This window comes from Tenrec ecaudatus, chromosome 1, assembly GCF_050624435.1.
Source record: "Tenrec ecaudatus isolate mTenEca1 chromosome 1, mTenEca1.hap1, whole genome shotgun sequence".
NCBI lineage: Eukaryota > Metazoa > Chordata > Mammalia > Afrosoricida > Tenrecidae > Tenrec > Tenrec ecaudatus.
In genome coordinates, this window is record NC_134530.1 from 171,894,623 (window position 1) to 171,921,183 (window position 26,561).

Here is a 26,561-nt window from a genome sequence, read left to right on the forward strand (position 1 = left end):
GCTGCCAGGACCCTGGCAAGAAGCAGTGTCTCGTGGCCTGGCCTGGCACTCGCCCTTCTCGCCCCACTCAGCCCTTAGCTGGGGAGGCGGGCGGAGGTGGGGGGGTGCAGGAAGCTGTGCAGCTCCTCAAACCCGCTTCCTGTTAGAGCATCTTTGCAACCACAGGGCCTGGGGTGGGGGAGGTAGCTGACATTCACATCCTCACGCCTTTCGAGGGCTGCACGTATTGGTCCAGGGCCGCTGATGTCACAGCCCTGGGGTGGGGTGGGGGTGGCGCTTCGGATGAGAGCAGGTGACTGACACCCTTAGAGACCAAAGTTCTGGGGTCCGGGATGGAGACTCAAGGTTGGACTGGGAATGAGGTGGCCCAGGACTGCACATAGCTCACACAGGGGGAGCATGCCCAGGCCCTGCCTCGGACCAGCCTGTGGCCTCCATCAGGTCACATTACCTCGCTGAGCCTCTGTCTGCATCTATGAAAATGAAGAGAGCGGATTAGACCCTCTCTCAGCCCTCCAAGCTCTCGCTCTGTGGGGCTCATGTAAGTCAGGTTTCGGTTTCGTGAGCTGTGTAGAGGCGTCGCTCTACCTCACAGGGCTGTGGTTATGAGACTCCAGTGAATACAATAAAGGACTCAGAACATTTTGTAAAGGAATGCATGGGGTGTCCTGGAAGGGACTCGTGGTCCCACTGTCCTACTGAGCACTCGCGGAGATGACTGCAGGTCTGCTGGAGGGGTGGCAGGGAGCATGTCCCTGAGACAGAGAGGATGAGGATTGAGCTTACACAGGACCCAGGCAGAGCGACAAGACAGTGACCAGGCACAACCAGTTTTCTCTGTTTATTTAAAAACAGAATAGCATTTTATGTACAAATATGCACATATTTACACAAAATGTACAGAGTAGGAATGGACTATTACACTCAAGGTCCTGGGCTGACTGGGGAGGAGGGCCTGAGAATTTCTCCGTTGGTTCAGAAGCCTAGTAGCCGGCTTGGGTACCAAATCTAGGTGTTCTGGCTGAGTGTACTTGGATGAAGGGGATCTGGTGGTGCCTCGGGTTAAACACCAAGCGTGGAATCACAAGGTCGGTAGTTTAAACCCAGCAGCCACTCTGCAGGAGAAAGATGAGACCGCCGGCTCCCGTAAAGACTGAACAATCTCGAACTCCCAAGAAGCCCGGCCTGGGGGATCACTGAGTCAGACTTGACTTGATGGCAGTAGGTTTGGCTTGGCTGTCTCAGTGAACCAAACACCAAGAGATTTCATCTACCCCCAACTACCATCTAGAGGATCTGCCCAAAGACAAAGACCCAGGAACCCCTTGTGTCTGTGGCCATGCCCCTTGTTCACCTCGACCGGGCTCTCACCCTCTATGGTCCATATCCTCTCCTCCCTGCATCGCAATCAAACCAGGAACCCGCTCACCGAGTCCCAGCAACTCCCCAGAAGACGACAGACAGCGTTGAGGACAGAGCTGTAAAACAGAGCCTAGGGTAGGGAAAGAGTTGAAGAGGGGCGGGTGTCCAAGGACCCTGCCCTGTCCTCCCACAGCCAATAACTGAGGGGCTCGTCAGCACTCCCCCAGCAGTGAGGGCTGCCTGGATAAACAGGGCCAAGGAATTGATCCCATGGGGGAGAGTCTGAGTAAGGTCGAGCGGTGATGAATTCCAAGTCATCTAGAATTATAAACAATTCCAGTAACAAATGTCCAGAGAAAGCGAGAATTGTTGGAGGGGTGGGGGTGTTGTTTGCTTTCCCAAAAGTCTTTTCTCGAGTTAGTGGACTGGTAGCACTCTTGCTTGAAGAAGCTGCCCCATGAGGGTTTATTTACAGGGACCCCGCTCACACAGCAGGCCCCCAGGGCACCGGAGGGCAGAGGGCTTCGCTCGCCTAAGGATGGAAGCCTCTGGTAGAACCTAGGCCAGCCAGAGGCGGCTTCACACTTTCTCTGACTGCTTCTAGGTGCGGGAGCCCGGCTCCCCCTACCCAGGAGACCAGAGTCCAGCCCAGCCATGCCCGCACATCTGGAGCTGAGCCGCCCGCCTCGATCTCTCTCCTCCAACCACTGTGTCACTAATACTGCTCTAGGATCTGATGAGAATACCTGCCCTCACCAGGCAGAGGTCACACAAAGCACATGGCACACAAGACCCCGAGCACAGCATGCCCACACAGCCACCCGAGTCCCGGGACACACACTCGAGCCACCTTGTACTTGGACTCTGACACCCGGCAGAGACACCCGGCAGTGCACACCCAGGACACAGTCACACTCGCAGACACTCCCGGCCAGGGACACTCACACAAGCACCCACGCACACACACAGTGACCTGCACACTCGTGGAAGGAACTCAGCCACGGAGCCCTCCTGTCCTCGGACAGAAGGGTTGGAGGAAAAGGTTGAGCAGTCAGTGGGGTGTGGAGCGTCTTCCTCGGGAAACGGGTGCATTTAAGAAGCCCCCAAGATGAGCTGAAATCCCCCATGTCAACAAAGGGAAGCAGGCCGCAGGGAGGGAGGCAGGCCTGGGTCAGACCAGGTGCCCCCGGCCGTTGATGTAGATGCCATTGCCTGTGTGCTTCGCCCGGAGAGTCCCATTTTCCTGAACAAAATGGTTCATGGCCTGTTTGATGCCTTCATCCCGATCCTCCTCCTCCTCTGCCCGCCCGGAGCCTGGAGACAGTAGTTCCGTTTGCGTCTCAATCTCCCTCACTGTGGTCAGCGTGGAGTAACTTCGGCCCTCTGGCTCTTCGCTCTGGAGACCAAAGGCAGAGAGGGAGAGTCAGGGGCCGGGACACAGGCAGCCAATATGCCAAGCTGGGCATGGGTGGGGCGGGGCAGGGGCAGAGGGCAGGCACCAGCAGGGTTCGGGGTTGGGGTCTCAGGGGACAGGGCCCGGGAGACAGGAGCAGTAGAGCAGAGATGCAGGGGCAGTGAAAGCCAGAGCTGAGGTGAGAGGAGCTGGTTGGGGGCTACTGACACCCCACATCTGGGACCAGGAGAGGGGCCTGAGGAGAGAGGTAGGGATGCCGGTGGGGCCGGGGGGGCCTCACCATCACAGAGCAGCTACTGTTGTCCTTGAGACTATCAGGGTGGCCCTCGGCTCTCAGCCCTACACTCTCCTCCGGCTGCAGGGCCGACAGGGGGAGGGATTAGAACAGAGCTCAGCCCCCTCCCCTCAGCTCTTCACCCTATCTCCCACCAGCTTCCTCGTCTTCCCCTGCCCCCTGCCCCCTGCTCTCTCCTTAACACAAACATCCTCATCACCACTCCCCGCACCCCCAATCCCACCTGGAACCAGTGTGGGCAGTGACTTCCCAGAGCAGCCCCCAGGCGAGCAGAGCGCCAGCAGACCCCAAGCAGCTGCACACACACACACACACACACACACACACACACACACACACACACACACCCCAACTCCACCCCCAGCCCAGCCTCAGAGCTGGAAAAGGCCAGGCCTGTGGCCCCTGGTCTGCAGAGGGGTCCAGGCACAAGCCAACCCATCATGCACCCTCCCTTGGCCCCTACCTGGTTCCTGGGGTCTGCGTGCTGGGAATGCAGCCTGCGGATGGAGTTCTCTCTGGTTAGGGTCAGCTCCTCCTCACTGGAAAGATACCATTTTGTCAGGGGTTGAAGGCAGCCGCAGCCTCCCAGGACAAGACCAAGCCCGGGGAGACAGGCCTGGGAGTTTGACCATCATGGTCACGGTGAGTGTGCGCCTGCAGGTGGCGGTGTGGCCAGGACTCCATGCTGAGAGCCTGAGGGCACGTGTACACCCACGAGTGTGCACTCAGTGAACTCGGTGTGTGTACTCATTCGCGTGTACTGAGTAAACCGAAACTCAAGTGAATAGTGACCCTCGGGCAGAGGGTTCCCTCAGCCAGCAGTGGTCCAGGCCCCAGCTCCTTCTCCACCTCAGAAAGACCCAGCCCACCTCTCTGCTCCAGAAGCTTCCCAGACAGCCAATCACCGGGGCTCCCCTCTCTCCTTGCTGCTGGCCCACCTGCTGCTTGCCTCCCCTTGCCTTCCAGCATCCTCTACCCGCCCAGGTGCGGCCAGTACTCACTATTTCTGGGTCATCTGCTGGGCCTTGCGCCGATGGTACCGGGACATGAGCACCACCACCACCACCAGGAGGCAGAACAGGAGCGCAGCGATTACACCCACTGTCACTACCGAGGCAGACACCAGGTCCACCTGCTTCACGCCGGCATCCTCAGGGTCTGCTGGAGGTAGGCCGCCATCTGAGATTCGTGCCCACATCCCTCACCCGCCTCAGCCCCACACACACTGTGCCCCGCAAGCACAGCCCAAGCCAGTCCCTCTCCAGGTCCCTGCAGAACTCATCCAGGCCAGCCGCCTGTGAGCAAACACTTGCCTGACTGGCCTCTTCTGTCCTGAGTCCTTCTGCCCTCCTTCACCAGACCCAGGCCCAGGACCCCAGCCCCCGGTGCTTACCAAGAACTTCCACCATGACCTGGAAATCCCTGGAGGACAGTGCATTGCTGACGTGGCAGACGTAGGTGCCGCTGTGCTCGGTGGTCAGCCGGGGAAAGCCCAGAGTGGCCCCCTCCACTCGGACCCCACTGGGCAGAGGCCCGTCCAGCCTGGAGGACAAGGAAGCTGATGAGTGCTGGCTAGGGCAGGCTGAGGCTGCCACCACCCAACATGCCCAGACAGCTCTCCACCTCCCTCCCCCATGACGTCACCCAGCGCCGCAGGCTGTTCCCACGGTGCCCCTCCCTCCCCTAAGCAGGCCTAGGCAGAGGCCCCTCTCTCTGCCGCCCAGCCTGACCCGGGCACCCCCCACACACACTCGGGAAAGAGCTACACGCATGCCATCCCACAGGCACCCACAGGTATCACGTCATGCAGCTCTGGGTACCAGGACAGGGCTGCAGTAGGGCACACACATGTGTTATAAAGTTCACACCACAGGACACTCTGCAACTCTCTGGGCTCAGAAGTGCATGGAAAATGTAACTGCAAGCTCCAACACCCATGATGCTACAGGGCAGGGTGCATGGACATAGCCTAAGCCCAAGACCACATGTGTAATTTATATGCTCAAGTGTGAGAGCATGTCTGTCATGGGCTCACACGTATGTGTACACATGAGCCTTTCCTGACTCTTGCCACTCACACTTTGAGAGACTCCTAGCAGGAACTGCTCAGAGTGTCAAGGGTGTTTCTGAAGTGCTGGTCGTAATATAGGGAATGATCTATGAATGTGGGCTGTTACAGGTTACAGTCCGCTGCATCGGTCTGTTTTGTGTACTTACATAAATATACACAACATAGCTATTTAAATTCTGTGTCTGATGTTCCACAATTTAAAAGTTAAAAAGGGGGAAAAAAGAAAAGCCAAGGACTTCAGCATGCTAATGTCATTTAGTCGATTTCAAGATAACGGTCGCGTATTCTAAATGTCCGAAGGCAAGCCAAGACCTAGGGACCCAACGCATGTTCTTGTGTTGACCCGAACATGTGCCCTCAAGTTCATTTGGGGTTCAGAATACATTGGCCCAGGCCCATAATGAGTCCACACTGGCTCTTTGGGGGTGGGGACATTTGGGGGAGGGGGAGTGGCTGGGGGGGCGGGGGAACAATTCCTGGTCTCCAGCTGGACCCTCCCTCAGGCCTGGGCCTCACCTCGTCCAGTTGTACTCAGGAGGGGGCTGCCCTTCGCTTAGGCACTTGAGCATAGCTCCTTCTTTGCCGACATGCCACAGTGTTTGGTCTTCAAGGCCCCTCACAGAGGCCTCAGTAAGGACTGGAGAGGGAGATGGCAGGAGAAAGAATGGGAATGATGCCTTTGATCATGTTGCTCCTCCAACAGTCCCCGCCCCTCCCCTCCCCCCCTCCCCCAGCTCCACCCTGCCTGGAATAGTCTCCCCAGCCCTTCTCCATCCCACTCATCAGCTGCCAAGGCTTAGCCCGGCCCCACCTGGCTGACAGCTCCTGGCCACACACCTCCCTTCCGCTGTGAGCTGAGTCCACACTGGTTTACCTGGGCCATGGATCGGATCAGATCACTAAGTCCTTTAGGGGAGCAACTGGGTGGACCTTTTCCTTAGTCCCCCACAGTGACAAGTTAGCACTCACCACAGAGCAGGTGCTCAATAAAGACTCCCTGACCAGTGGGAGGTTTAACAATTACATTCATTCATTCATTCCTTTCACAAACACTTGTGGAGGGCCTGCTCTGTGCCTAGGGCTGGATTACTATGAATGAAAACAGTCCTATCCTCTCAGGGACTCAAGGTCTAATGCTAGGAAACCATCTATCATTTCCAGGGTACATTGTGTGTGCTGATCCCTAAGCAAGATGCTTGGAAGTCGTGGTTTCTAAGTCTCATCAGAACCCTGTAAAGGGGCTGTAATTAAACTCATTTTGCTGATGAGGAAACTGAAGCCTAATGAGATTATGAAACAGCAGGGAAACAGTAGAGGTCGGGCTTGTCCCAAATCTACCCAGCTCCAAACCTAAAGCCAATGAGTGGAGTGTCGGTGGAGCAAAGGCAATGAAGCACTTGGCTGCTAACTGAAAGGCCAGAGGGTTGAACCCGCCAGTGGACCTACAAGAGGTGATGTGCTCCCAGAAGGATGACAGCCCTGGGGCACTTCTATTCTGTCCTATCGGCTCAACAACAAACCTTGCACTGTTCATGTCACTTTTGTATTTGATTCTCCAGAGGGCCCTGGGACACAGAACCGTCCATTTGTAAAGAGGATGGCACAGCAACTCAGCGAGGTCTAAGCAGTTCGCTGAGGTCACCACGTAGCACTGGGCCCCAGGTATTTGATCAGAGGATGAGCAAGGGTGCTCTCGGCCACATAACATACTCTCTCGAGGAGGATCTGGCCTGTCCCACCTAGGGAGACTCCTGAGGTCTCATCAAGCCCCCCACCCAAGCAACCTCAGTACTCACAAGCCACTTGGAGAATGTGTGTGATCCTTTGGTCCTGGAGCAGGCCAGGGTGGGACACCACACATGTGAGTGGCTGCCCGTTCATGCTGCGGCTGGGCACCAAGTGGAACTCCGAAGTGACAGCCGCAGAGCGGGGATGCTTAAAGGAGCGGCTGGAAGGTATGCCCTTGACCTCTGTGTCCCAGGTCACGCTGGGGGCCGGGCTGCCCTCAGCTGTGCAGGAGGCTGCCAGCGTCAGGCCCTGACCCTCTTCTAGTGCTGGGCCAGGGTTCAGCGACGGCAGGGGCGGCACTGCAGGGGGAGAGAGACCAGGTCGGGGGTCCGCACAAGCCCAGAGGGGAGGCCCAGCCCCTCCCACCTTGGCCTTGCACAGGTGCAAAGTTTCAGGCCCCATTTCCTTCTTTCCTTACTTCACCAGCAAAGACATCAGATGAGTGGCGACATTTATGGGGGCTTTTACCCTTGTCTTTGCACCTTTCTCCCAGGTTAAGAATTTCTACAGTGAGCCTGGGTCACTTTTTTCAAATGCAAACAATGAAGTCACTTATAAACAAACCAAGTAAACAGCTGTATAATACTAATAGCTGCCCCCTTATTAAGCACTTACTATGTGCCGGGCATTATGCTAAGCACTTTACACACATTATTTCATCTGGTCAGCGAAGTAGGTATTATGATTCCCATTTTACAGGTGAAGAAACCGAAGCTCCAGGAGGATAAATGACTTGTCTGAGGTCATCAGCTATTAGGTGACAAAACCTAGATCCAACGCTCAGGTTTTTCTACTGCAAGGCTTGCAGGCAAATAAAGGGGAAATACAGAGGCTTGCACTTTTCTCTTCACAACCTCCACAGCCCAGGTACAGAGTGGGAGCGATTGACTTTGACCATAGGTCAAACGGTGAAAACAGTGGCTTCAAAGGTGACACCCCACCACCACCGAATTTACAATGAAAAAGTGTGTTAAAAAAAAATAAAAGTTTCATACTCTGACTTGTACATTTAAAAATGGTTGTGATGGCCAATGTTTTTTGCCTGTATTTTACCATACTACACGGGCCAAGGCACAGCTGAACCTGTGTGTCCACATCGGGGCTACAGAGTTTAAGAGAATTGATCCCAGGATGGGAAAGAAGGTTTGGGTATCAACCGATGCAGGAACCGGTGAGTTTAGCTTGGAGGAGCATAGGTTTGGGTGGGGCGTGGCACAGGCCCTCCGCTCTTTGGAAGTCTATTGCGCAGAAGAGAGGACATGCCCTGCAGTGTTGCTTCAGAGGGACCAGTAATGGAGGGCGATCTCACTTCCACGGACCGCAGAACTGCCTCATCAGAAGCCCATCCTGGCCGACCCAGGCCAGTCCGGCTGTCTCCGGCTGTTGGCAGTTACTTGGCGAGAATGTCTGGAGAGGTGGGAGGATGTGCCGGGTGATTCAACTTTCTTCAAACTGTCTTCCAGGACACCACTTCTTATTCCGGTTCTTCTCTGCCCCGGTCCATCTCTGAGGCGGCCACCTTTGCTCCCCACTGTCCCCAGTTTCTCCTCCCTGCGATGCCCAGCCTGGGGTCCTGGCCCCTCCCGTCCCCACCCCGCCCTGCTCCCCGGCCGCCCTCACTTACCCAGCACGCGGAGCCGCAGCCGCGCCTGGAAGCTGCCGGCGGGGAAGGTGCTGACGCGGCACTCGTACTCGCCCTCGTCCGCCTGCACCGCGTTGCGCAGGAGCACGGCGCCGTCCAGGGGGTCCCGCGGGGGCGGCGGCTGCTCCACGCGGCCCTCGTAGGCGGAGCCCACGTGCAGCCCGTATTTGGAGTGCAGTAGCGCCAGCTCCTGGGCGCCCTCCACCGCGTCCACGCGAGCCCACGCCACCTGCCCCACCTGCTCGTCAGGGTCTCCCCGGTAGAAGCAGGGCAGTTTTGCATCCTGGCCCAGAACCACCGTCACCAGGTCGGTGGTCTCCAGTTCGCCCGCCGAGCACCAGCCTGCAGGGGCAGACAGGGGCAGCCAGGATTAGGGGCCCTGCGGGAGCCGCCAAGCCGGGAAACACTTATTCATCAGGAGGATGACAGCGGAGGCTGCCGGAACTCCTGGAGCATTTTATGCTTGCGAAGCGTTTTCAGTCCATTACCTCATTAGAGCATTCCCAGGAGGTAGGCGTTATGATCGTGGCCATTTAACAGATGAGGAAACTGAGGCTCAGAGGGAGGAAGTGAGTTGCCTAAGGCCACACACTGATGGTTTATGGAAGAGCCACATCCCTCTCCCAGCCCAGGATGGTATCCTGAGCAGCTGGTAAGAGGGGAGGCTGTCGCAGGACCTTGGCCCCCTCGGGAACTCACAGTCCTCTCAGGGCGATGGAATGGTACATGCACAGAACCAGGGAAGCCCCAGACAAACACTTTCACAGCTGAGGGCTCAGCCTTCCCCCCGGGGTGGGGGAGTAAAATGTGTGCTTTCAGTCAGTGTGGCCAGGAGCCATGGCGACAGTGGTCAAGAACAGTTGGTGTGTGATGGGGCAGTAGGGGCGGGAGGCCCTTTGGACAATTCTTTGCATGGTTTGAAGATGAGGGACTGGGATTCCCAGAGAGCAGGAGATACTCTGTGGGAGGAGTGGTATGGATGGAGGCTTCCAGGCAGGAATGAGCAATGCACTGAAGAGAGGGCCCAGGTCAGAGGCCCAGAGACATGAGGTCAGGGCAGACACTCGGCAGCAGGGGAGCCAGAATCAGAGGACCTGGGATGGGGGCCAGAGGCACCGCAAGCATCTTGCACTGTCACCAACTGGCAACAAGGCGCTCAGGGGGTGATAGACTCAGAGACATGGCTATGTAGATGCCATCTCCAAATAAGGACCCTCAGCCTGCCTTCACGGAATGTGCAGGCGGCTCTGGGCTGGGGTGGGAGGAACACAAGGAGTCCGCTGCGGAAACCCTTCTCTGTGGCATGTTGCAGGGCATTTGTGGGATGGAGCAGTCAATGTGGGCCCAAGTCATCTGGGAGGGCCGTGGAGACATTGAGTAGGATCAGGAAGGGGAGAAACCTGGAAAGACATTCCAGGCAAGGAAACCAAGGTGAGCAGATACCAGAGGGGTGGGGAGGCTCAGGAAGCAGGGAGGAGAGGAACTGAGGCTGGGTGTGTGTTTTGAGCAGGGGTGGAAAATACTGTTGGTGTAGGGTGGAGTCAAATGACTGGAGACTCTTCCAGGCCAAGCACAGGCATCCGGTTCTGGGAAGAGGGAATGGGGGCCCTGGGTGGTGCAAATGCCAGTGGCCTCAGCTGCTAACTGAGAGGTTGGCTGCTGAAGGACCCGCCCCCACTCCCACCCCCTGCCCAAAGGCACCTCAGAAGAAAGGCCTGGAGATCTGCCTTTGAAAGTCAGCCACGGAGAACCTGCCTGGAGCACAGTTCTACTCTGACATGCATGGGGCTGTCGTGAGTCAGAACAGATGCAGCAGCAGCTCGTTGGGCTTCTTGGGTTAAAGAAGAGATGGGAGTCACTGGAGGCTGCTTAGCCGGGAAGTAGTGTGAGGAAGAGGTCATGTGTAGTCTGGCTAAAGACCAGGAGGCTGCTGGGTGGGACTGCAGCCCTGGGACAGCGTTGTTGGGGCAGAGAGGAGAGGACAGCAGTTCCTGGGGGGACAGTTGACATTATTTGAGTCAGTTATTTGAGACATTATTTGAGACATTGAGTTATTGAGACATTTGAGACATTTGAGACATTGAGTTATTGAGACATTATTTGAGACAGTTGACATTATTTGACTGACTAGAAAGAGAGAAGGGGAGGCAAAGATCAAGGACGACTCACTCCGTGGAACAAATCTTGAGGACGACACAGGCTGGGGAACTTCCTTGTTAGAGGGACACACATTTGGAGCCACGGATGAAAACGTGGACAATGTAGGCATGGGGGCTTCGGGCCGAGTGGAAGAGCACTCTGAGATGGCAAGAGCTCCCGGTCTTGGAGTTTGTGCCACCAGCTCCCTCCCAACAGCCTGGTAGTCCCTGCCCTGGCCAGTGCCTCACACACCCTGCTGCTTCCCATCTTTGTCAGCAGCCCCTGCCTGGAATGCCCTCCTCCCTCTGTCTGGTAGCTCCTACTCATTGTTGTCTGGAGAGCTCCTACTCATCCCATGAGGCTCCGCTTAGGCATCACTTCCTCCTGGAAGCCTTCCCTGCCCCTCTCCCACAAGCAGCAGCAGGGGCCCTGCCTCTGCAGGCTAAGCCCACCTAGCACTCCAGGGCTGTGGTTACTCTTTCCTCGTCTTTCTGCCCTCCCCGACTGAGCTACAGGAGTAGAAGACACTGGGTCATAGCACTGCATTTCTGGCACCTAACCGTACTCCATGTTTATTGGTTGAATGAGCGCATGGGTGAGGCAGACAAGACGGGGAGAGGAGAATGAGGAAGAATGAAGAGGGGTGAGCCATCCTTGGCGACACTAGGTAGGGGGTTGCATGGCAACCACTGTGTGGAGGCAGGTGAGGCTGGCCAGTGGGACCACTGCCAAAGAAGGCAGCCCTAGGTTGGACAGAGAAAGAAAGAAGGAGCAAGGCCAGGAGACCTGTCGGCATGGAATGAGGGAGGGCAGTCCGAGTCAGGGGACCAGAGGGTCCTAGTGAGGCAGAGCACGGGCCAGAAAGGGGGTCTTGTGGCCCTGCTGGCAGGGGTGGAGTGAGGGAGGATGCTGTTGGCAGCTGGGAGGGCCGGGCTGGGACTGGACAGACCTGCAGGGCCAGATACCAGGGCCCTGACCTGCCTAAGCCGCTGTTGGTTCCACCCAGCCCAGCCTAGGAGTCCAGCTAACCATTACACTCCTCCCAGGCACCTCCACCAGCAAGGCAGGGTCCAGGGCTGCCAAGGAAGTGCAGGGGTGGAGTGGGATAGGGGCTTCCAGCTCATCCAACATTGTTGTCTGCACCAGCTACAGAGATCCCAAGCCCAGCCCCACTAGGACCTTCAACCCCTTCTAATGACTATACCTAAGACCGTGGTGGATGACATCTTTCTCACCCCCACCCCTCCACTAGCCCACACCAGCCTGCCCTCTCCACCACCCGCTGATCACCCCTTTTTCCCCAAAAACGTAGCTTCTTAGGGTGCAGCAGGCACCAGGTACTGAGCATATGCCCAATCCTCCATGGCCCTACCTGAGAGTTCAAGATCCCTAAGCCCCAGGAGCAAGCCAAAGCTTGCAAGATGAAGACCCCCCAATGCCACTGGACAGGACGTTCAGTCCCCACTACCAGCTCCCCAACCCCCGTGTCCCAGCCCCAGGGTCCTAGATTGACTGTTTTGCACCTCAGGCTGAGGCAACACCACCTCCAGCTCTTGATCTTCCTCTCTTTCTCTAGCGCAGTGGTTCTCAACCGTCCTCATGCCGAGACCCTTTCAGATAGCTCCTCATGCTGTGGGGACCCCTCAGCCATAACATTATTTTCATTGCTACTTCATAACAATCATTTTGCGACTGCTATGAATCGGGTGACCCCTGTGGAAGAGTTGTTTGACCCCCTAAAGGGGTCTCGACTCATGGGTTGAGAACTGCTGCTCTAAGAGACTGAGAACCCCACAATCCCAGCAGGCTAATCTGATTTGACAGCGCAGACTCCCAGGCCAGGGCAGGCCAGAGATGCCTCCTCTTTCTCTCCCCACCCAGTGCCTGCCCGGCGTCAGCATGATGATGTCACCAGCCCAAAGGAGACAGACACACTGCCTGCCTGGTGAGGTCACCCTGCAGGCGTGTGGTAGCCAGGTCAGGCTAGCCCACGGACCCTTGGCTGCAAGTTGTTTGCTGAGGCTGGTGGACTCGGGCTAAGTGGGTGCTCCTCCCTCTGACCCTTCCCACCTCTCCCCAGGGGAGCACCAGGACGCTGGTCCGGAGCCTTGGTGACTAAGAAGCTGCCCCGTGCACGCGCACACGCGCGCTCGCGCAAACACCGCAGCAGGCTTAGCCACAGCCGCCGCCTTGCGCAAGGGAGAGAACAGGCCCAACTGGCCAGACGGGCTCCCTGCCCTCGGCCTTCCCACCCCCGGCCAGGCCCCCAAGGGCCTCTTTGGGGCCCTGCCCTCTGTGTACCCCGCCCGCTCGCTCCTAGACAGGCCCTCGGCGGGGCTGCTCCCCACCCCGTGTCCAGATCTGCTTTCCTTTCTGTGTAAGACCTGCAGCCTGGGCTCAGGACCGGAAACTGAGGCTGGCAGCTGCAGATACCCAGGCATGGGTCAGCATCGTTGAGGAAAGGGGCTTTCTTCACAAGGGTCTTGTCCCTGTCAGCATCTCTCTGCTGGTCCCTCTGGGGGTACGTGGTGGTCGGTGAGAAGGAAGGAGTCGGTATGAATGTCGAGTGTGGACCCAGAGGCATGGCCAGCCTATGCACTTCCGGGGAGGCCGCGTCCTGGGTAAACTTGCGGGGCGGGGGGTGTGCACATCTGGGTGCGCGTGGCTTCTCTCAGGAGAACACATGCTCTTGGCCGTGTGCGGAGAGAAGGGCTGTGCGCTGGTGTCTCCAGGAACGCGTGCCCGCAGCATTTCGAGCGGCGCTCGCACCTTCTGGGCTCCCGGCGGGCGTTCCTGGCTCACGGAACTCCGCACACATAGTAAATATTTTGATGTCGGTTTCCCTTGGCTTCAGCATGTCTCTCTGTCTGGACTGCCTTGGTCAGTGGAGTGTGGCTCGGTGCCTTTGCCTGTGCAACCTGCCTGGAGGGCCGGCAGGCATCCCTCCCCACCTCACTTCGGGACGTGAGGACAGAGTCATCTCGGGCCCAAGGTGGAGGTACCCAGAGATGAGGTCACTGCCCCTCCAGGTGATGGGAAATTGCTATCGAGGGCTCCCCAAGAGAACAAAACAAAGGCTTTCTCTGCCCTTGCCATTCAGGTTCCTGCTAGAGGTTTCCCATTCTTGCCCCCCCCTACCAGCCACTCCCCTGGGCCCCCCAGCACTCTGGCCCCCCAAGGAGGCCTCTCCCTGGGAATCTCTCTCAGGGCCTCTGCTGCTGCCACCACCAGAAAAACCAGCTCCAGATCCAGGCCTGGGGTAAGGGTTGTCTGGTGTGGGTTTGGTGGGAGGGGGGATTCTGCCTGGGGCTAGGGGGAAGGGTCCGCCCTGTCTGGGGTCTTGTTCTGCTGTTTAACTCTTCTCTCCATTCACACTGAGAGTGTGCAGGGAGTCGGGGGTCACAGAGGGCATGGGAAGGGAGCAGTGACCTCCCCTCTGGAGGACAGGGTCAGCCCAGCATCCTTCCCTACTTAATCTTGGCCGTGGTGTAATAAGGAGCTTTGAATGCCAGGGGTTTCTCCCCCTGCCTTCACCCATCCTTACTTACCCCCCATTGTTCTAAGCCCCCCAGCTTAGTGAGAGCTTCCCAACCTGGGCAAATGGCCCACCAGCAGATTACTGCCTGGGGAGGGGGGCCACACCAATCACAAAGGGAAAACAGAACAATGGGGGAGGACAGGCCTGAGGCAGCCCCGGCTCTGGCCCAGACACAGCTCCCAGCACAGATAAGTCCCCTAAACCCCCCGGAGCCAGAGTCTGAGCCTGGCTGAGTCACAACAGCAACACTGTGGGTGGGAGAACCAGAATTCACCTTCTCCCAACCTCCTGAGATCCTACCACCACCACCAGCACTCCTCTGTCCTGCAGCATCCCCCCCACCCACCACACACACACACACTCTGTGGCCAGTTCCGTCCCATCCTAAATCACAGCCTCAATCCGGCTCTCAGGACACAGCCAGGCTTGGGGGCAAAAGGCTCACTCACAGGACCATGAAAGCCAGAGGCAAGCTGAGCCATCGAGAGTGACCGCCACCTCCACAGCCTTCCTCCAGCTCTGCATGCCCTCTCCTACCTGAGAACCTGGTCCACATCTAGACCCTGGTTCCGACCTCAACTTCCCAACCCACCCTACCGCCTGGACATTCTCTCCTCAGTGGGCTTGCTCCCCACATGTCTGACCGCATTCATGGTGCCTGCAGAGCCCAGATCCTGCAACGGTGATTGAGAAGAAGGGACACAGATTCTGCTAGGAGCCCCTTGCCGCCCTCCCTGTGGCTGGGGGCCCCTTTCTCTTGCCCCCTGAAGTTCCAGGGTGGGACCAAGGTCACTGGGGCCAGAGGGCTTCCCTGGGATTCTCCCAGTCCTTCCCACCTTGGGCATAGATGGTAGCCTCCCATTCTGGCTTCCTTGGGTTTGGGTAGGTCCTACCGGAAAGGGCTTGCCCCCCTCTATAAACAGGAGTAGAAAAGCATAGACCGGGCCCCTCCCTTTCTAGGAAATGAACCTGTCAGAAAGCTGATCCTAATGCTCATAAGCAGAGCGCAGAATCCAGGAACCCCTTGTCCTCTGATGAACCAAGGACCAAGACCCCAGTGAAGGGGCATCTTATTGATTTAGGCCCCATGGCCCTAGGGCAGGAGATGGGGGAGGGAAAAGGGCGGAGACCTTACCTGAAAACTCATCCCATTAAGAAGAGACAAAGAGCCGTGGTGTGAGGCACCTCCCAAGCCTGGGCTCCTCTCCCTGTCAGGGGTGGGGCAGGGCCCTGGGGCTCAGAGCTCCTAATGGCCCAGGAGTTGGGGTGTGGGGTGGGGGGGGATTCCAAATTGATCCAGGAAAACTACCCAAGGGGCTACCCTCTGTCCTCACTGGGAGATGGTGTCAGGACCCCCTTCTTTCTCCATAGCCATGAACCATCTTTTCTCGAGGCCCAGCACCCCAATTCAGCCAGGAGCTAGACAACCACCGAGCCACAGAATGGCAGAGCTGGAAAGCCAACAGCCAGCATGTAGGTCTCCCGAAGCCTCCTTTCATGTTTGCCCAAGGCTACCTAGTAGATTGACCCCAGAAATGGGTCCCGACCCCAGGACTCCTGATATCTGGTTTCTCAGAGGCACAGATAACCCCCCCCCAGGTGCCTTGGGACCACTGCAGAGATCCCCACACGCAAAGGAAACAGAATGGGGGTAGGGGGAGGGACCGTTCAAGTGAGACCTTCTGGTGCCCTAACTCACAAACAGGTCGAAGGCGAGGCCCTCAGACAGGCGCACCAACAGCTCTGTGCTGCTTAGAACAGCACAGCAGAGAGCATGCTCCCCAGGCCTGGCGTCCTGGGGCAGGCCTGGAGCCAGGTTGCCTCCCTCCCTGCCCACAGCCCCTCAGTCAGGGAGTGGATGAGTTAGTTCTAGGGCAGGTCCCAAATGAAAAGTCAGCCTCCTTGCCCCTTCCCTGGGTTTCTCTGAGAAGGAATCGCTCAGTGTGTGGTAGAGGCTGTCTCTTCCTCACAATAGCCCGGCTGGCATCTAGCACCCTGGCCACACCCAGTGTGCGCTCCATCGTTCCAGTCATTAATGAAGCCTGAGCGTGCTTCTGACACTGAGTGTCAGCCCACGGGTGTCACTTTCCTGTCCATTTCCTCGGACTTTCCCACCTGGAGAATGAAGGGGCTGGGGTGGTGGTCTCCTTGATCCCTTCCAAGTCTGGAGTCACCATGGCTCCATTCTATAGGAGTGGGATCACCACAACCAGCCCCCACCTCTCGGCCCATATAAGTGAGAAGGGATGTCTAGAAGGTGGGAACAAAGACATTGGGGTGGAGGAGTTTGGAGTACAGTCCATTCTGATTGGAGGCTGGATCGGAGGCCAGGCTCTCCTCTGGGGAGGCAGGGTGGGCAGCGGATGAGGTGGGAGTGGCTGGGAGCGACTGCAGGGTCCTGTGGGATAACTGAGGTTTCCTTGCAGTGGGCTGAGCCAGGCATTCCCCTGTCCCACCCAGACAGTAAGTACCCTGTCTCCCCAGCTAGAGGAGAGAGCTCTCTCAGCTACTCCTTACTCTGCCAACAGCCCAGGGGACGCCACAGCGGTTTCAGGGAGCACGCACTCACACACAGGAACACATACGGCCCCCCCACACCACCACACTCACGCTAAATCAATCCTAGCACCTATCTTTGCTAGATATACAGCAGGAGCCCTGGTGGTGTCACAGTTAAAGCGATGGACCGCCAATCCAAAGGTTGGCAATTCAACCCCAGCACTTGCTGCATGGGCACACTAAAAATGCATATGCCTGGGATCCCGACAGGGCATTTCTGCTCTAATCTATAGAGTTGCTATGAGTCAGGATCGCCTTGCTGGCAGTGAGTGTTTGTTTGTAGTGGGGAGATGGCATCAAAGAGAACAAAAGGTACCTAGTAGTTACCCAGCCCTAGACCCCCTCCCCAAACTCCCTGCCGTGGAGTTGATTCTGACTCACAGCCACGCTACAGGACAGGGTAGAACTGCTCCCCCGCCCCCATGACCCTCCCGTGGGTTTCCAAAACTATAACTCTTTACAGGAGCAGCTGCTAGCCTCGTCTTTCTCCCAAGGAGCAGCTGGCAGGTTCAAACTGCTGACCTTGCAGTTAGCCTGACATGTAACCACCATTCCACTATGGCTCCCCATTAGGTCCCCTACTCACCTCAATAACCTCTTCATTACCACCCTAATAGCGTGCCCATGGAAAGGTGAGGGGTCAGAGGGAGATGAGCCCCAAGCCTACAACCGCCCCAAACCAGTTCCTTAGACTTGTTGCTCTTCTAGACCATCAGGCTGAGGGGAGAAGAGGATAGAATTGTCCCATCCGTTTACTCTGGGCATCTTACTTCTTACACCCCATGACTGCTGAGGCCAACTCAGCCCTGAGTCAGCGCAGTGCCAGTCAGCTTCTCTCAAGCCCAGGGTCCGGCTGAGGGAACTGCTAGGAAACCATGGGGTGAACAAGGTTCCCCCCCCAGTCCCATTTCCCTGCCCACCTGCGCTGGACCACCATATCTTCGCCCCCAGAGGTAGGCCAGGCCTAGGCAAGGCTTTGGCAGAGGTAGGGATCCCAGATGCAGCAGCCTCCCTGGCCGGGGGTGGGAGGGGGCAGGTAAGGGGCATGAAAGAGCCACCCTGGCAGGTGGGGGTGGAAGAGAGAGATTGGCTCCCCAGCTCAGAGTCAAAGAAAGAGAACATGTGCGTGTGTGCCTGTGCGTCTGTGTGGTTGTGGTGAGACTGCGCTAGGTTGGGCTCCAAGCAAGGGGCCTGATGGCCCAGGCAGTCCTTACCTGTAAGCGACGCCAGGAGCAGCAGCAGCAGCCAGGCCTCGGGCCCCCACATCTCGGCTCCCAGGGACAGGGGCATTGGTTGAAAGGCAGACCTGCCAAGCGATTGTGAAGTTCCACCGAGTTCTCCCTGGGAGCCGCCTCTAGAGTTGGCGAGGGCACCGGCAGGCAGGACGGCACGGAGTCCCAGGCACTGACCCACCTGCCTGTCCCACTGGGGTCTCCACTAAGGGACCCAGCCCCGTTCTGCCCACCCAGCCGTGGCTACCCCCAAGAAGCCGTGATCGGGAGCTCCGAGCTCCCCCAGAGCTGCTTCCCACGCCGTGGCCAACAACGCCGGCAGAAACCTGGGAACCTGCTCAGCAGGTCAGAACAGGTGCGTCTCGGGGGCTGGGCCTGGCAGGGAGACTCAGCAGCCACCGCCCCCACGGCCTGGGCGAGCTAATGGGCGCCAGGTAGGGAGGAGGGAGGAAAGGACATGGGGGTGGCGGGGGGGATCCTTTGCTCCGCTCGGGCTTTGCCTGAGAATGATTAGAAGGGGCTGAGAAGGGAGAGGCCCGGCCTGGGGAGAGGCCCAGCGTGGCTCAAAGAGGAGGCACCAGGCCAGGATGAACAGGGCAAGGTCCTTGTGGGTGGAAAGGAAGCCTGGCAGCCCACACCCCAGCCAGCTCTGCTGCCTTGTCCCCAAGCTCCTCGAGGGTCCCAGCCTTGGAGCTCAACCAGGGAAGCCCAGAACCCAGGAGGGTCCTGGGAATACCGGCCCATCCCATAGCCTTCAGATGAGAAGACAGAGGCTCAGAGAGGGGAAGGGACTTGCTCTGAGGACAAACAACTAGGAGCGCAGACACCTGTTCTTAAAGCAGGGAGCTTAAGTAACCCGCCTGACCCCAACCCCATGCAGGAGAAGCCAAGGGACTTACCAAGGAATTAGCCCCACAGGGAATGCCTGGCTTCCTAGCTGGACCTCTGTCCACCATCCGACTTCTGGGCTCCGCAAAGTACAGCAGCAGCACCCCAGTGGGAAAAGAGACGAGGTTTCGCTTTCTTTTCCATCATCACCTCCACGGCCAGTTTAGCCCAGTCTCTGGACAAGGGCCACATGCCTGGCGTTTGCAAGGACAGTCTGGATTCTGGGATAAGCATTGAACTGCTCATCAAAAGGGTAGCATTCAAACTCAGCAGTGGCTGTGCAGGAGAAAGATTTCCCCTGTAAAGATTGATAGTATGGGAAACCCTATGGGGGGTGGGATGGGGCACCGTCCTACTCCGCCCCGGAGGGTCGCTATGAGTTAGACTGGTCTCCATAGCACTGGGCATATACGCCTACAAGTATGTTTATTAGACCATATATTTTCCATTTGGATACATAAACTGTGCCCAACGGATTACACAAAATCTTACCAACCTGAGATAGTCAGAAAGAGGAAGTAACTCCGAACCCCCTGATACCTCTGTGAAGGGGAGGGGCAAACCATGTTGAACAGACTTGAACTCTTTAATGCCATTGGGTTGACTCACAGGGAACTTATAAGAAAAAGTAGAGCTGCCCCTGTGGGTTTCTGAAACTGTAACTCTTTCCAGAAGCCGAAAGCCTCTTTTTTCTCCTGCGGAGTGGCTAGTGGTTTCAAACTGCTGGCCTTGCAGTTTGCAGCCCAACTTCGAAGGCACTATGCCACCAGGGCTCCCTTACTGACTTGCACTAGAAACTGTACATGGAGAGAAAGGCATGGGAGAAGAAGGAAGGGGGAGGGAAAAAAGTCGGTCTGCAGAGAGGCAGGAGGAAGGAATCATAAACAATCAGCTGGGAGGGGCACTCCCTCTAGACTATTTCCCACCACCAACTCCACCTGCAGAAATCTGCTTGATCTTCGGAGGTTAACCTTAAATGCCACCTCTTCCATGAAGCCTTCTCAGCTCCTCCCACCCAAACTAATCTTTCCCTCTTCTGTTCTTCCGCAGCCTTCGCTAGTCCCTTTATTATAGCTTGTGCACTCATAATTTGTGCAATCTTATCTCCTTAACTAAATTGTAAGCTTCAATTCAAGAAACATTGATTGAGGCCTGCTGTGTGCCAGGGATTCGATAAATGTGCTAAAATGGAGGGGCAGGATGAGAACCAGAGTTTGTGACCTCTTGGAAAGCAGGGCTGGGCTCATTCCTGCATCCCCTGGTACTAAGTGGGGACAGTCGTGCCGAGCGTGTGGCCTTCTGGATGAAGGAATGTCAGTATGGAAAATGGTGAGGTAGAGTAAGTGAAGCAAAGACCCTGACTGACCCTGAGTTACTCTGCTGAACCTGGGCTGTGCCCCCTGACGTGATTCTGCCCCTGGACAATGGCCCCCGTCTCAGCAGGGGCCGTGGGAATGGCCTCTTCTTTGGGGGCTGTATCAAGCAGATCAGGATGCCCAAAGGGCCAGGCTGGGTGCCCAAACTTCCCCATTTCTCTCCACTTCTGCCTCGGCAGGCCCCCTCCCCCCTTCAGGACTCTGCTCACACCTGTGCCAGGGAAGGCACCCCGCCCCGATGCTGCTTTGAGATCCACTGAGGCAGGGGTGGGGTAGGGCCGGGGGGAGTGGGAGGGGGAGCATCCTGTGTTATAATTATAATTATTACACCTTGGATCCTATCGCATGGCTCTAGAGGAGCTCCTTTCCTTCCCACGGATTCCCCCCTCGCGGTGAATTAGAAACAAGGAACCACAGGAGAAACTGAGGCAGGGGGTAGGAAGCATTTTGATCACAAGGTGAGTATCTGGTTCCTATACCCCCTTGAGCCTTTTCAATGTAGTGCTGCCACTGTGTCTCTCAACCCCTGGCTGCGGCCACCCAGGCAGGTACCCTGAACCCTAGCCATCCGGAACTTCTGACAGGAGGAGTTCAAGCAGTTTACAGGTATGCACAGGTCACAGTCAACAGCAGACGCAGCCTAGACGTGGTGGTGAGGACCTTCCTGGCCCACAAGAGTCACTCAGGGCTCTTTCCCTCACCTCCCCATCCTCTCCCTCCAAGTCCCTCTGCCCACTGGCTCCCCCAGTCCTGTGTGTCTCACGGGGTCAGGCTCATGGGTAATATTCCCACATGCTAAGGGCTTTCCTTCCCTCTGTTGGGAGGAAACCTCAAAACTCACTCAAACTGGCTGCCCTCGAGTTGATTCCTACTCACAGTGGGCCTTTGGGACAGCGGGCAGCCGTCACTGTGCATTTCTGAGGCTGTAACTCTTTACGGGAGTAGAAAGCCTCACCTTCTTGTCAAGGAGCAGTTGGTGGCTTCAAACTGCTGACCTCGTAACAAGTTAGCAGTCCAATGCCTAGCCCACTACCCACTACACTACCAGGGATGACAGCTCAGGGGGGCGTAGCCAAGGCTAGCGCTGGGAGAAAATACGTGGCGGCTTCCAAGAGTTCATGGAAACGTGGAATTAAAAGATCGTGGGATTTTTCCACACGCTTGTGGAAGCCGCTCGAAGCCGATGCCTGGTTTCCCAGAGTCTACTATCCATTCCCTTCATGCCTCACTACCTACCCTCCTCGCGCCCGCATGCTGGCCTCTAAGGAAGGGAACGACTCCAGGCGAGGTGAGGTGCGGGTTTCACATGTGCGCCTGTGTGCGTGACGCCCTGCGTGCACACCTGCTCACGTGCGTGTTTCCACCAGACATTTCCTGAGCACCACTCTGTGCTCAGCTCCCGGGAGGCGGGGTCCCTGCCTGGCCTCTGCTGGAGGGAGACACAAAGAGCTCTCACTCTGTCACCATCTGAGCCCCTAGGTGTCTGTGTGCGAGTGCGAGTGTGTGTGCCTACCACAGCCACACTCATCGTCTGCCTGTGTCCGAGCATCCGCTCACAGCCTCGGCCCTGTCGCCACGGCAGGCTGCACGCTCGGCCAAACCGGTCGGAGTGGGTTGTGCTGAAATTTTTGTTTGTGTCGATGGGCCTCGGAGGTGAGTCAGGGAGGGACCGGGATGGGTGGGGTGGGGTGGGGGAGAAGAAGAGTGAGAGTGAGGGTCAGATTGAGGGGTGGGGGGGCGGGTTGGGGAGGAGGAGGGAGTGGGGAAAGTGGGAAGGGTGGAGGGGGCGTGGTCAGGCAGATGAATTCGGGTAGGAGCGGATGAGAGAGGAGGCCAGTGAACACTAAGGCTGTTTGTCTACAACGAGGTCCCAGGTCAGAGAGGAGTCAAAGGCGGGCAAGCAGACCCTTGGGCTATGGGAGAGCCTCGGGTGGATCATCGATCCAAGTGGAACTGGTTGAGAGCGTGGGTGTGGACACTGCTGGATCTGCCCTGCTCGGTCCCTCGTGTGCTCTTGTTCCTGGTGTGCCTGCTGACTGGTTTCTGCATTTTGTACCCGAGGGCTGGCTAATGTTGTGCTGGGAGAGGATGGACACGGGCTGCTCACTGTCCTCCAGGACTGAGGCCATGTCAGTGGGAGTGTCATCGTCACTCATCCTGCTCCTTGCTATGATATAGCCCCTCCCCCAGCCCCTTGGAGGATGGAGGGATGGAGCGAATCCTCCACACTGAAACAGCAACTGCCATAGCCTTTCCTCCATCGGACAACACACTGGAGCCGGAGTGTCACTGGGCCCAATGTTAGCCTGGTGGCATCCTGTTTGCCAAGGACTTCCATCTAAATGCTGCCATGTGCGGCTTCGATCTGCCTGCCCTGCCAGTCCCAGGTCCCCAGCCCCAGCCTTTGATGACAACCATACTTCCGGGTTGCCTAACACTCTCCCTCAGAGCTCAGGGGCTGGAGCTGCTTGTTCCTCAAGGACCTAAAGCCAGAGTGAACCACGCAGGGGAGGAGGCAGCTGGGTCTGGCACATTGAGCCCCAAATCCAACCAGGCCCTACCCTTGTGCCCACTCCATGGACTCCCCACGTCTGTGAGCGTACTATCATGACACCAGGATTCACTGCCATCGAGTCGATTCCAACTCACAGTGACCTCATGTTACTGAGTAGAAATGCCCCCTTTGGGTTTCTCAGATCGTAAATCTTCAGGGAGCAGAGACCCTCAGGGAGCAGCCCAATGCCTAATCCACTCTGCTACCAAGTCTCCTTAGGCCGAGAAGCAAATGCCTTTATTTTCTGACCTTGTGTCACTGGACACACTAGTACTGTTAGGGTGCTCTTGGGATAGGTCCAGGCTAGTCCAGAGCCAGTGATCCCTGGTTGAGGCAAAATCTAAGCCCCCGGATGCTAATCTTTGGGTGGATGGAACTAACCCACGCAGAGAGACAAGAAAAAAATCTACTCCCCGAAGGTTACAGCCTTGAAAAATGATATTCTACTCTGTGACTACGGGCTCAGTATGATGGCGCTGGTTGAGTTTGCTTTAGTGCAGAACCCACACAAGACTCTCCATTCTACCAGGCGGTGACAGTATTAGTAGCAGATACAGCAACAAGCAGGCAAGAGCAATGGTTGGGTGGGGCCCTGAGAAAGAGGAGGAGACTGTATATAGTGGGGATGCTGGGCTGTGCTCCCCAGCATTGCCTTCATTCCCACCGAGCCAGGCTGTCTCTCTGAGAGCCTACCTGCTCACGAACCTGGAGGCCTGTCCAAAGGGGTACCCTAGCCAACAGAGCCTGCATCCCTGAGGCATCTTCAGGTGACAGTGAGTCACCCACTGTGACTCCAGCCTCCAAGCTTGGATGTGGAGGGTAAATCCTCCCCAGACTGAAAAGTCACTTCTTGGCATTCAGCCCAAGCTCCTACCACTGCTCAACCCTGCTTCCCTGAGGGAGAGCCTGCTGAGGCCCAACCTTTGAGCTACGGGCTTGGGACTATGGGGCTATCGGTCAAGAGAGACAGCATGGGGTCCAGGGCATGGGAGCTACAAGCAAACAGGGATGGGAGGTCCTGAGGGGAGCGGGCAAGGGCTAAAAGGCTCCTAGGGGAATGGCTGAAGGAGCTGGAAGACCGTAGAGGAAAGAGGCATGAGCTGAGAACACACAGAGGGAAGTAGGGGCTGGGAGGAAGGGATCAGAAGCTGGGACATCTGTAATTTGAGGGCCGGTTTCCTTTTTAAGTTCATTAGCATATTCATCCAGCCTCCTGTGAGCCCCATGGTCTTTCTCTTTTTACCAGGACTCCAAATCTACCTCCAAACGGGAGCCCCACCCTTGGTTTCTATCACCAGGGATCAGCAGGCAGGTGTCATTGGCCCGGTCTGAGGCCAGGATGGTCACTGTGAAAGGACCCTCGTTTAGGGGTCCAGGCCCTACAACTGCCCAGTTCTGAAAGGAGGAGCCAGATCTCCCGGTCTTTCTCTTTCCTTCCTTCCTCCCACCTCCCCACCCCTTATCCTTGGCTTCTTTTCTGTGTCCTCTGCAATATGGACTTTGGTTCAGACTAACCAGGGGAAGTAGGAGTCCTGGGCTGTTCCTCTTTTTGGGTATAAGATTCGGGTCAGCAAGATACTTCCAAGGCCAGCTGAAGCCAACTAGTTCGTAGCTTTGCTGTCATGGCCCCGAGAGATTTGGAACAAGTCTTGCACCCATTATTGGGCCCAGGAGACAGTGGGGGGTGGAAGACTTTGAGATGAGGATGGAGGAAGTGAAGTACAGAGATGTGGGAGCAGCCTGTGGTGGGAGTCCAGTAGGCCAGGTCCCTGACTCCCTTCCCAGCATCTTCCAATAGACTCTTCAAGGCATACTTCACGCCTTTCTTACAAGGGCCCCTAGTAACTGCCTCCACCCTCTTAAGCCTCAATTTCTCCTTCAATCCTGCTAAAGAAGGAAAGTTCAGGATCACGGTAAAGGCAAGAGTCCCTCACCGGTGAGGATGACATCTCTCTTAGATGGCTGCTTGTTTGGAGGTCAGCCTTTAAGACCCCAGACGCTATTTTATCTGTTGGCTAGGCACCACCTAGATTCTTCACCACATTTTGCTATAGCACCCGTACCCTCTGTGTTCCCTTCCTGAGGGTGAGTATCGAGCAGGGCTGTGATGTAAGAACGAATTGTTCTTAAGTTGGAGCTAGGATTTAGTGCGAGCCCCAAACTATGGAAGTCTTGCGAGTTTGACTGAGACCCCTGGGTTGACTTTCTGCGGGTAGTGAACAATGCCGGGACCCAGAGAGAACTCTCGAGCCAGAAGATAGAGTTGAGGGAAAGAGAGATGGTTTATGGATGAGGAGGCACAGATTTGGGGCCAGGACAGACATCCAAGCCTGGAAAGCTGGCCTCAGTTGGTTGCTTGTTAGAAGTCACCATGTGAGACAAACCAACTCATTGAATTATGAGACTTTCAATTTGCTCTTCCCCCACCCCTGCTCGTACCCTGGGGACTGTTAGCAGATGGGAGCAGATACAGAGAACCAAGAGCCCTGGCTGCTCTTCTCTCTCCCTGCCTTTCTAACTCTTCTCCCACTTCCACTTTTCCTATACCTTAAAGGCCTCTTTCAATTGTTGTATCATGTTTTTATTTGAAGGGACTGTCAAAACTTTGTGGAAAATGGAGCTAAAAGAAAATTCTGTGCATTGAAAGTTTCGACCCAGATCTCTTGCGCTGTGAACCATGAGTGGCATCCCTTGGAGGTTGAACTCTGAATCAAACGATGCTGTCAGACAACCTGACACTCCGGTGATTGTCTTCAGAAGTTGCGTGCATTGTTCTGGCAGAAGTTTATTAGTTTTTATTTTAAAAACCCCTGTAGTTCATTATAGCAACAATTTTCAACAATCCCAGTTTACATGTATGGACATCCACAGGCTAAAACTCCATGCTAATGTAGGTGCTCCTGTCAGAACTGTCATTTGTACCAGTACAGTGCTGCTTCAAGCACGCAGTGTCATCTGCATGCGCCAGAAACATAAGCTGTCGTTTTTGTCATTGCCAGTGTTTTCGTAGGCCCCGGTTTTGTCAAATTCCCTAGCTAGGGTTTTGTTTTCCAATCAGACAGAGATTATTGTAAACTTGGAATATATGTTACTTGGCCAGTTGACCTCCTTTTGACCCAACCTGAATTTGCTCTAGGTGCAAATATTACTCACTTGTTTCATGACAGAAATTTTCCTCTGGCTTTTAAAATATGGTTGGTGATCTTTTCTTTCTTACTATTTTTATTTTTATCTTTATGTTATCATTGTCACCATTATTTTCTTCTTTCTGTTTCATTATGTTTTTTGATTTTTATTATTTCTGTTCGTTTTCTCAGTTTATGAAGCACAGAAGAAGTGGATGCAGAAACCCTAACTGATAAAATGGTTTATCGGGAAGGGGTGATGAGGTGAATTGGGGAGCAAATAATGAATGCAGGAGAGCGTTATAACTGATTGTGATAGTGTATAAACAACTCTTATTAGCAATTTAACTATGGAAGTGTGTGATATGTGAATATTATATCAAGAAAAGTACTAAAAGAAAAGAAACCAAACTTGACCTGTGGTTACCTATGGTTACCATGGATGGAGGAGGAAGAGTTTTTGCTTAGGGACCATTGAGTTTATGTTAATGGTGGTAGAATGATTTGGAAAAGGATATTAATACTGATTGTACAACATGGAGAAAATGGCACTAAATTATACACATAGAAGCTGTTGA

At 55.9% G+C, this 26,561-nt stretch overlaps 1 protein-coding gene across 1 annotated transcript; it reads right to left on the minus strand.

Moving 5' to 3' along the window:
• Positions 1-826: 826 nt before the first annotated feature.
• On the minus strand, positions 827-18,074 carry NECTIN4 (nectin cell adhesion molecule 4). Its single transcript, XM_075540800.1, has 9 exons — positions 18,023-18,074; positions 8,555-8,938; positions 6,939-7,229; positions 5,659-5,779; positions 4,465-4,613; positions 4,073-4,229; positions 3,535-3,610; positions 3,057-3,131; positions 827-2,758 (listed from the first exon to the last, which is right to left on the minus strand). Exons 1-9 carry the CDS (start codon positions 18,072-18,074, stop codon positions 2,534-2,536), a joined length of 1,530 nt encoding a protein of 509 aa, XP_075396915.1. The 3' UTR covers positions 827-2,533.
• Between the last annotated feature and the right edge of the window lie 8,487 nt (positions 18,075-26,561).